Source organism: Sinohyriopsis cumingii, chromosome 1 (genome assembly GCF_028554795.1).
Source record: "Sinohyriopsis cumingii isolate HCF-2022 chromosome 1, ASM2855479v2, whole genome shotgun sequence".
Taxonomy (NCBI): Eukaryota; Metazoa; Mollusca; class Bivalvia; order Unionida; family Unionidae; genus Sinohyriopsis; species Sinohyriopsis cumingii.
The window spans coordinates 68,094,886-68,106,708 of record NC_142961.1 but is presented as its reverse complement, the minus strand read 5'-3'; the positions used below and the strand labels follow the sequence as shown (position 1 = coordinate 68,106,708).

General features: G+C 32.6%; 1 protein-coding gene across 1 annotated transcript in view; it reads left to right on the top strand.

Moving 5' to 3' along the window:
- The window catches only part of LOC149807063 (mutS protein homolog 5-like), a 163,226-nt gene extending 151,652 nt beyond the window's left edge, over positions 1-11,574 (top strand). Inside the window, exons 25-27 of the mRNA XM_089961387.1 lie at positions 366-503; positions 3,984-4,057; positions 5,228-11,574. Coding sequence (XP_089817513.1) covers positions 366-503; positions 3,984-4,057; positions 5,228-5,333 — 318 coding nt within the window. The 3' untranslated portion in view covers positions 5,334-11,574. The remainder of the gene's footprint in view (positions 1-365; positions 504-3,983; positions 4,058-5,227) is intronic.
- Positions 11,575-11,823: the final 249 nt, after the last annotated feature.

Here is an 11,823-nt window from a genome sequence, read left to right as displayed (position 1 = left end):
GGGTTAATAATTTTGGGAGGCTATAAAGACCTCAAATGACATGATCAAGGTAGTTTCTTGTTTATGCGCTGTTTTCTGATCTAACATTGACTAAATGAAATATTCTGCTGAAATACTGTGGGGTAATTGTATATGTACATTATTTATAAAGTTTGTAAACCAAATCAGTTTGATAAACATATTATTTTTATGTCCTGCTATGAATGTGTTAGGGTCAGGCACATAGAGTATTCTTATCCATTTTGTTATCCAGTCATTTTTGCGTTTAGGTAAGTTTTAGGCATTTTTATGGGGTAAATATTGTTCCATTTACATGTTAGTAGTTTTCTGGACGCCTATAATATATGTTGTTTTACATTTGATAGACCCTCGAATCTTTACACAATGGGGAAGAGTTGGTCTTTCTGTATCAGCTGGTGGAGGGACACACCAGCTCAAGTTATGCCAGCCATATTGCAGCCCAAGCAGGACTTCCAAAAGAGATAGTACAGAGGGGATCTGCGGTATGGTCTACATTGTCTTTACTACACAGCAAAACTTGCCGCTATAATAGCTATTTGGGAGACACAAGTCCATAAAAGATGGTTTAAAGAATTCTCGATGTAAATCCCTGAATAATTGTCCTCTGAATAAAGTCATGTCATGTGGACAGAGGATACTTGTTTTTGTACAAAAAATCCATTAAACCCTAAAGAGGACATTGCCCTTTGTCAAATTTAGAAATGCGCAGTTTCACTTTGATGATATCATTTTGAACATGCTTCCTTTTTAACCTTGGTACTCTGTTTACTAATTGCATTAAAGATAACAGTTGTATTCAGGGACTATTTTTTATCAATGTATGCTTGTACAATGTATATGATTACAAAGTGTTCCTAGGAAGATTAGTATAATGGGACACCTGGCTGCAAGGCTAGATTTGTCATGTCTCTTGACTTTTATCTCCTTACAGCTTATTTTATTTAAATGAAGAATCATTTTCCACTTGATACTTTCAATGACATTTTTGGTTTGCAGGGCGGGCTGTTAAAATCCCTTTATGTCTGTGGAATATTATTTATTTTCATTTAGGAAATATAGTTTCTGTTGCTAATAATGATAGTTTCAAACCATTTGGTATTATTAAAAATAGTAACAGAGTATTAGAGACATTTGTCTTTCAGGTCCTTTCTATGTCAGTGGACTAGGGCAGACCTGCCAACTCTTATGATTTTACCATAGGTCTTATGAAAATTAACCTTAAAATATGGACTTAATGGCATAAAAGCAAAAACTAGGGTAAAATTATCATTGCCAACAAAAAAGGAATTTTTTTTATCCGTGTTTGATTTGGATCTAGGTTTCATATTAGAATTAGTGTAATTAGTCAGGAAACCAGACTAACTTTTCAGCAGTTCCTCAGATGCTTTAAACTGCACCTATTTGTTCATGCGAAGTGTCTGCTTGATTAACCTGTTGCTTGTCTTATTTTTTTAAAATGGCTTCCAGCTAGCGATGCATGTTTAATATGAAAGAGAAAATAAGCCTCTTGAAAAGTATTAATAATCAACAAAGAAAAATAAAAAGGAATATTCAGATAAAAGCTGGAAGGGACACAATTAATTGTATTGGACATCACATGCCCATTTGAGTGTGACTCATGGTGGGAGATGTGATTTCCATCTTCATGTGAAATATAAAAAAATTACGTCAAGTTGAGAGACAGCAACATGCCATTGAGCTGCATAGGGTTTGGAACTAAAGTTTGCGCAACTGTACTAGTGGTAAATACAGTAGAATATAATGTTTATCGTTGCTGCATGTTTCAAATGCTGAACTTTTAATTACGTTTTCCAGCTTTACAATTATAGCAGTGTTTGACACTTTGTTACACCTTACTTAAAACTGGTAAAACTTACGGAAAAAATCAACTGTCTTACTCGTCAGGGTTGGCAGTTCTGCAAGGGAGGCAGCTCATATTTGGGTAATACTTGAAACAAAAGTTGAAAATGCTTTTAAAAGGAAATCATCACAATAATTCCTTACATAATGTGCAAAATGTTATCATAAATTCTCTAGTGACAGGTCCAAAAAGTGAAATGTTTAAAATATTTATTCAAGAAGTTTGTTTATGATCTTGCTTAAATTACTTCAGCCATCAAAGCCATTGATGCTTTAAATACTTTATATGTCTTGTCTGCAGGTCAAGATATGGGTATCACTTTTCCTGGAGTGGAAGTAATAAAGACAGATTCAGCATAAATTTTTAAATTTTTATGTTGCAATTTTGGTATGTCATACATCAGTGGTGGTAAGGGCAAGAAATAATGTCACATCCAACCCTGTTCTGGTTAATAACTTTCTTGTTGATTTATCTCATGATCAGTATTAGTAATTAATAAGTACCTAGCAGTTCAGACATTTAAAAAAGAAACATAACAAACTTGCACATTAATTGTAATTTGTTCTAAAATAAAAGAATGCATTATCAAATTAAACACAGGTTCCATTCAGAGAATTTAATATGGTACTTGATACTTTATGTCATACTTTCTTGTGATATTATCAAGTATTTTGGAGCAAATGTAAATGTTTGCTCATAGTATTCAAGCTTGAATGAAAGCTACCCAGTGCCTTCATGTTAATTAAACTTTCTAAGTAAAATAAAACATATTCAGGTTTGTGTATGGGTGTTTTTTTCATTCATGTATTTTCATACTCTAAATCATGCCAAATCATTTTTGCAGGAAAATTGCTGGCGTATAATTTTTATTCTTACAATTGTATTGTGTCAAACAGATGTAGAGATGTATTATTGCTGTAGCTGCAAAGAAATATCCTGATACCCACTATGCTAGACTATCTTTATATCACTTTTTTCTTACCTTTACAGTTAATAAAATAGGGAAAATTAATTTTGCAAGACTAGACAGTACAGCTTCTAAAAGTGCAATGAATGAATTTCCAAATATATAAAATGTAAAACAAAGTTATCAGCTCTTTTTTACAATTTACCTCTAAAGTCTAGGAAATGAAAATGACCAAGAGGAGCTAGCAGTTTTTCTATACATGCACATCTGAAGTAAGGCTAAGGTGTATATTCTATAATCCATACTATACCAATTAGTCATACGCCAAAATGAAAGGAATTAAAAGTTCTTTTAACAATATCAAAAATATATAAGGTCTTTTTTTAAAAAGCTAGTATAACCAGTAAGGAAATCTAGTGAAATTCATTTTCTTTACAATCTAACCCTATGCAAAATATAAAACTGTAGAGCGCCACCTTAATGCTGTTCACATGCTTGACACCACTCAAATTGGTGTCTTGCCTGCTTGATACTATGCACAGGCTTGACACCACAAAGAGTTGTCTTGCCTGCTTAATGCTATTCAAAGGGTTTATACCATGTATTCTCTTTTTTCATCACACATTGTTGGATTTATTGTTATTCATCATTTATGTCTATGCATCTGTCTATGTATCTATTGGCCTTTTATTTTTGTTGCCTGAACTCAATCTGCAATGGAGAGAGAGCTTGAGAATTCAACAGGGATTAGTTTGATTTCACCTTCTTAGGATACTAATTTCTTGATGGGGAACCGATTTTCAAGGGTTACCAGTTTTTGCATGGTAATAATGTTTGTGGATTCTGTGTTTACTTTGAGCCAAAAATGGAAAGATTTAACAATAATGCCAAAGTGTAAACAATCAGACCTCTTCCCCAAACTGAAAATTTAAGTATTGATGAAAAATATGTGTTTTTTAAGAAATATGCAAAACCATGAAAATTCCCATGAAAGTAAATGACTTTATGGTATCATATTGTTAAGCATGATTGTGTGAACATATAAAAGGTTGACTTGTTTAGCATGATTGTGTCAACATGTAAAAAAATTGAATTAACTGAGTTATTTGTATTCTATTCTCATTGCTGCCATGCAGAAAGAAGGTTTTGAGAATAAACTGTGTTACACATTACCTCTTTTGTTTCTTTTGGTAGGTATCTGACATGATTAGACAAAATAAACCAGTTCATAGAATAGATTCAGAAAGTACTGAGACACAGTATAAAAGGTAAATAGCATTGATATAATCACTTGTTTATGTATGCATGTATGTGGAATATAAATGTTCCACTTGAAGATCAGGGACCCTGAGTGGCCGAGTGGTCTAAAGTGCTCACCGTTCCAGATCACTGCCATCTCACCTATGTCTGCGTGGGTTTGAGTCTCAGGCTTGGCTAATGTGGAAACGTGAGAAAGCCTGCCAGCAGCATTTTGTGGGTTGGTGGTTCTTCCCTGGGTTTTCCAGGGTTCTTCCTCCTCCAGTTATACAGGCTGCCATGTATAGTCTATCTTGTTCTGAAAATTGGCATTAAATCCTACAACAACAAAAAGAAAATCTACCTGAAGATAAAAAGCAGTGGGCAAGAATATTTTGATGAGTTCTTGCCTATGAATTTTGACTGAAGGTGAGATTATTTTCCTTTAATGGTAAATAAGTTGATTTATTAGAAAATGTCTTGCTCCACTGATTGGCTTAAAGACTCTATGATGAATTTTCAATAAGCTTTAAATATTGATAAACAACTTTCAATTTTTAACAAAATCAATAACATGTAGTGCTAGCCATAACATATCTGTGTGCATATGTTGTGGTAAACATATTTAGAGAACACATGCTTCTCTTAAAGATAACCTTTTACAATGCTTTTCAAGAAGAAAGTAATGTGTTTAACAATTGTTTGTAATGATCATAAAAGTCAAGCCTGCTTGAGTGCCATTTTCTTTAAATGGATGAAATGTATTAAGTTAATTTCTTTAAATTGTGGTTAATACAGGGTCACTTTGTTTATAAATCTCACTAACTAGTATGTGTCCTTAAAGACAGCAGTGTGCTTTGCAGTTGTTTGCAGTGATCATTACAGTCCAACCAGCTTGAGTGCCCTTTTTCATTAAGTTGGCACAATAAATTCTGTACATAATTTAATTTCTGAAAATTGTGGTTAATACAGAAAACCCTTTTTTTTAAATCAAAGGTACCTTTTAATGTGTTTATTTTAAAATGTGACTAAATTAAATTAGAGCTTTTTATGGTTTAAATTCTGTCTCCTGTTTCATCAGTATGATTTTAAATGACATAAATAAATGAACTATCTAGCTGCTTATTATGATAGTTATCCCTATTTTTGCTTCTTCATTTACCCCTCACTTCAATTCATGGATGGTTTTATCCTGTTTGCAGGTGTGTAATGATTGTCAGTAAATTTCTTGAGGTGGATCTGGAGACAGCTGATCTGCAGGCCTTTCTTAAAAACACAGTTCTTTCAATGAGCAAAGAAAAATTGTGATCTATGACCAGGGTGTGTTTTGGAATTTTAGTAGTTATTTCATTGTTAAGGAATGCCCTGTTGACTTTTGAATTTTTTTAGTTTATGGACTGTCTGACTGTAATCTGTTTGTTTAAAATCTAACACATCTGTATCCATCCATTCTAATACTGTAATACAACCCTTCTGATGAGAGAGATGGTGAAAGAGAAAGAAACATACATATTTTTTTTTATTCAAGTATTTTTTTAATACAATTATTTTAATGTCAGATTTATTTATTGTAAGCTGTATATATGAAGTTAGTTGAAATATATAAAGAGCAAATTCTGTTTGTGGTATTTTGTTTTTAATTTTGGATAGACTTATTCACCAGTTAAGGCTAGTTCATAATGATTTTTGCCTTTGTTTAGGATTGATGAATTTTAGCGGTTGCTTATATTGGCATTTTGTTATTGTCTCTTGGTATATTAAACTCTTAATTTTGTTGGTTTCCTGTGGTATGTTATGGCAAAACAATCAACGTGAATATTAACTTATTTACAGGCCTATAAGTCGATGTGGAGTATAAGTCGAATCAGCAAATTTGGCAAATTTTCCATCCTTCATCCTTATATAGGTCGATGCTGAGTATAAGACGAGGCCAGATCAACAACTCAGATTGTGTTTTCACTTTCCACACAGCATTGCAAATTTTATCCTACCTGTAACTCAATAACCATTCCAGTGAGGATCATTAAATGTAACTAATAATACCTATTTTATTTCACAAGAAGCATATGAAACATATTATGTACTTTTAGCTATATATAATGATGCTGACCAGAAAATTTATTGAGTTACAGATAGGATAAAACTTGCAATTCTGTGTGGAATTAAATTATAATAACTTCTGGTTTCATAAATATTAAAAGTATCACTGTATGGTATTTCAGGTTACCAGCAATAAGGAAATTGCATCGCTAATATTAAAATGCATTTTCCTAGGGTGGGTGGGGGGACAGAGATGCAGAGAGAAGGATGCATATGTATTCAATCGCATTTTTATTTTTGCAGTTCATGATCAAAATCAAATATGGTCTGATATATAAGAGAGAGAGAGAGAGAGAGAGAGAGAAAGTTCAGCTCTTTGTGGCTTTTTTTTAGGTTCTTTTTTTAATTTATTGCCCTCATGTTGCTGAAGCTTTTGTCAGAGAAAGAAAACATTAATAAATGAAACTGTAAACCGTAAATGAAAACTGTAAATGTAAACTATCAGGGTTTAAATATTCACAATAGTTATATCCATATAGTCTCCATTAGGTTAAATCCCAAGAATGACCATTTTGTATGCTAATTTTCTTTGCAAGTATAATGACCTCTCTATTCCCAACAAGTAAGATTTTTTTAAAGTGCATGTACTCTTCCTGTACTTAGGCAGCAACTGTTTTTGATCTTTGTTCATCATAGATGAACTTTAAATTGCTGTCGGTTCTGTCGGCAAGTTCAAAAATGTCACTGGCTAAGAAATTTACAATAGTAACCACCTGGCATTTCCTTCAACTATATGGTACGGTATGCATAATATCCATGGGTAGCCTCATTTACTTATTAGTATCCTTGATACTCTAATCTGGTCTGCAGAATATTGACCTCAAACAGGTGTTATCTTGGAATGACTGAATATAGCATATTTAATTAGCATGTAAATACCACTACAAAGCCATGTGATTCTTGTAATAATGGAAGTGGATTTTTTTTTAGAAGGAATCGCTTAACTAATGGTATTAATTGATAATGGAATATGGTACTACACTTGTACACAAGTAAAATAAGTCATCAGGTAAGTGAATAATGCAGAGTTACAATCATGAAGACATCTCTCTGTCTGTCTGTCTGTCTCTCTCTCTTTCAATGAGGCATACAGATTATTTGATCATTCGGTGCAAGAAGAAAATTGTGATGGAATATGTCTTTGTCATGGTTATTCTTCTTCTAACGTAAATTCTAATGCACACATATATAATTAAATTTAAACATGTATATTACAAAAGACATACATTACTGGTTCATGCTGCTTTAGCGCAATTACATCTGATCTATGTTAATTTTTAATACAATGATCATGTAATTGTTTAAAATACTGTGGGATCCTATATTTGTTCACACACGATCTCTTCCCCAAAATGAAATATTTTTGCACATTATTTTTTGTATTCTTGGAGAAATATTTTCTGTACGAAAAATATGATAAATCAATTCAGATGACATAATCCATATATATATATAAGTTGATTTGGAGTATAAGAGGGAGCTAAGATTTTCTGGTAAAAAAGTATCGTCTTGTAGGCCGGCAAATACAGTACAAATATTTTGTACTTGCATTGTGATTCCTTGACTTAAGACCAAGTGACCTTATAGTATGATCTCATGTCCAGTGTTTCAGTGGCATCATCGGCTGTCATTTGTTGCTCACCATTACTTGGTCTTTCCATCTTCTCCAGAGATGCTGCCAGGATGCATGATTGTGTGAATTGTGCAAAATATATAGCCATAGTACAAGGTTTAATGTGAATTTGATAACTAAAAATCTGAAAAGTATATTAAGAGCTAAAGATATTTATTTGATAAAATACCTCTGTCTGAAAAAAGTATGCAATGAAATTAATGGACTTAATATCAATACAGCATTACGGAAAAGTAAATCTGGCATAGTTCTCAGTATATTGCCAACTCAAGAAAGTGAAACTTTGGCAGAACTTATATTAGTGAAAAATCTTATTTTGGAGTAGAAGTATCCAAAAGACAATACCTATGAGCTGTGGAAAATTATACATAACAACCATAAAGAACAGTTTTCAAACTTGTTCCGGCAGGATAAGATAGCTATGTTTATGCCCATTCAGACATCAGACTGTGAAAGGGGGTTCTCGTCACAAAATAATATTCTTATATGGGTAATGAACAGATTAAGCTGAGAAACAATCAACAAATTAATATTTATACAACTGGAGGTGACATCTTTTAAAGATTTTGATTTCAGTGTAGCTCTAACAGAGTTGAGCAGGAAGAAAGAGATAGATATTAAAGTGTTGGGTAAAATATTGCATATTGATTGTTTCCTCCTAACCCTCCTTTCTGTTCTCCTCCCCCGTTATGTTTTTGGACAAGGGGGGAGCATCCTCCTTTTGATAAAATCCTGGCAGCATATGTGCTTCTCAAAAACAAGTGGACCAATTTAACCAAATGTATCAAATTTTTTGTGGCCAGTAAAGCATAGGTCCATTTGAGGGAACTGTGTTATACATGACACAGCAGCTTCTCCCTGTAATGTGCCTCAAAAACATCATAGTGCTACCACCTTCTTTTAATACTAAGGGAGTTTACATGGTATCAGAATGATGGTCAACAAATAGAGGACTCTTTAGAATGAAGTAAATCCACAACAGTAGGAAATTTTACTTCAAGTCTCCTGTCTTAACCATAGTATTTTGATACCAGTCTTTAAGAACACTGATAAACTTAATTGCAACCTTAATTGCAGCAATGGAATTATACATGCAGAAGGATATCAGTATCTTCTTTGATTCAGCACTCCTCATTTTTGTATGCTAAGTGTTAGCATTGAATAACTACCAAATTAACCCAATGACTGCAGTAGGGATTAACCCTCTTTGCTCAGAAATGTGTGGAAGTGAATGACAGTATAATCATTTAAACAAATATACATGACTATATTATTATAATATTTTATAGTGATTTGTTTTCCAAATAACAAATCCACAAAATGTCATCTCCACTAATATTTGTTTTTAAGAGATTGACAGTATTGTGGTCATATGTCACATTTCAAGGGCTTTAGAGTTTGTACAAATGATGACAAATTTGACAGATAGCTTCTTGCCTTGAAAGTGATACATTTGTGAAAATGATGCTAATCCATAAACCCACTGGGTTGCAATTACTGACAATTAAAAGAGCTTTCGACAATTTTCAAAATTCACCCCAGAGAATTTAATCAACTTTGACAAAATATACTGGTCATACAGCCTTTCAGTCTGCACAAATAATGCTGATTGAGCATCTGAACACGGCCTGCCTAACTGAAATTAGAAAACTCTGCAAATAGCATCTACTAAACTGCGGAGCAGAATTCAATTTAATTTCATAAAAGCATCCTAACATGAAAAGATTTTTAAAAATTTACAAATAATGCTAATCATTCCCTATTATGGCTGTTTTTACTAATATAAAGTATCGGTAGACTTCTTTTCAATAACTATCCAATACAGTTTTTACCAGATTTTTAACAAAAAGCATCCTGGTATCAGATGTATTACAAATTATGCTGATCCATTATTCATTATGGCTGCCATTACCTAAAACTGATTAAAAAAACTGTGATATCTTATACTGGTTAACAGAACTTGATGAGATTTGACAGAAGGCGTCCTTGCTTAATGACCTTTAAGTCTGAACAAATGATAGTGATCTTCCATCCAGTATGGTCATAGATGATATATGTTTTACAACTTGCAACAATTTATTCTCAAACACGATCAATTTAATTTTATTGAAGCTGACAGGAAGCATTTTAGACAGTTGGAAGCATTTACAGTTTTTTTAAATTATAATAAATAATGTAGATCTCCAATCAAAGTTCGCTGCTCTTTTAGTGAATTTCTTTCAAAAACTACGCAAATATCATTTGACAAATTTGACAAGAATCATCCTCATTTAAAGACCTTTTGATTTTATTCAGCTGATGCCATCAGATATGCTGGACTCTCAGCCATACCCTGTCTTTGATTATAGTCCATACAATATTCCTATATATTTTGGATCCTGATATTTTCCCCAAACATTTTTGTTCCAAATCCCTATATTTTGTGGGAGAAGCAAATGCATAGTATTGTGGAACCCATATTAGTGGAAGCTAGACATCGCATTCATGTTTACACCAGCATTATCAACAATTTGCTAAGCTTTTAGATCAAGTATTTTAGCAATGCTTTTGATCAGTGGTTCCACATGCAGGCCCTGGCCTTTGTGTTCTTCAGAATCTCTTTTTGCAAAATATTAATCATGATTGATTTTCTCAAGATAGTAGAGAAAAAAGTAGCAGTAAAATATGAATTCTGTTTCAGTAATTGTTTCAATTCATTGTGTTATTAAATTAGGCTAATAACTTTGTTCAAGTTCCTAAAAATAGGGTATTTAATTGTAACATTTATACATTATTATCTGTATGTTGTGTTTTTATGATCTCCAATAAATTTCCTATATTTTACCTATATTTTTTAGACTAACTGCCTGTAACTTAGCTATAATTTGGAGAAGAAAAAAAATGGCATGGAGCTCAGGCTAATACAAGTAAAGAAAGCCATAGCCAGTCAACAGAACACTTATAAATGTTGACAGAATACATCCAACAAATTCAGATTTCTTGGCCAACTGATTTAAATGTGATTTTTAGGTAGATACAAGCAAGGTCAATCATCTCAGGCCCACATGGTTTCTTTTTTTTTTACTTCTCCATTCACAAATATCATACAAACTCATAAACCAGTTTTTCCACTATATGAATAAATATATGGAAAGCGTTATGAATAGGTAGAAAACTTGCATTAATCGATGTACATGGAATATTCCCAGTAAACTACAACATGTACCATCTGTACTAGCTTATATGTCCAGTCAAACTGCAAACAACAGTGATCCTGATCTGCCATAGCATAATGCACCTGCACAATAGGGTATATGTTGTTTGTTCCACAGATTACTCCTAACAAACTGCACAGACCAAGATCTGCCAATGCATGATGCAATAGCAGATCTAGGTCTGTGCAGTTTGCAGTTGGACTTGACTTATAAATGAGTACATGTGGTATATAAACTAACAGGCAATTGATAGTTTTAGACAACTAACTCTGAAGAGGTTTTGATAAAGGACATTCACATGTCTTCAGCTGTGTTGAAACAATTTGCATGTAAATTTGTTGATTATTTTTTTAATGATAAGGATTGTAGTCTAAACAAAATGCACCAATTACAGCTTCTTTTTTTATAAGAGAATAAATCATATCTAAGAGTGTTGATTGTAAATTTAAAGCCTTTTCTATGTTTTCCACTGACAATTTTGTGTTAATTAAGGAAAAGTATTGTTCGATACTCAGTCTTGAGCACCTTAAAATGTAATTTTAGACTGTACTATGAGTTTTCATATTTGTGTTGTTCATGTGAACATTTTGTGGTAAACATTTATTAAAATTTTTAAAAAATGTTTAATCTTGTATGTCATTTATGAAGTTGACCTATTAACTGTTGCAAAGTAAACATAATTTTTAAAATTATTTGCATTGTGACATTTATATATTAGTATCTGTGACAACATATTGCACATTCCCAGTTCATTGGGCCATAAGGCCAGTGAAGCTTATGATAATGACATGCATCTGTCCGTCTGTCAACAGTAGCTTGCTGCCACTCTAGAGGCCATATTTTTAATCAGATTTTGATAAAACTTGTGATA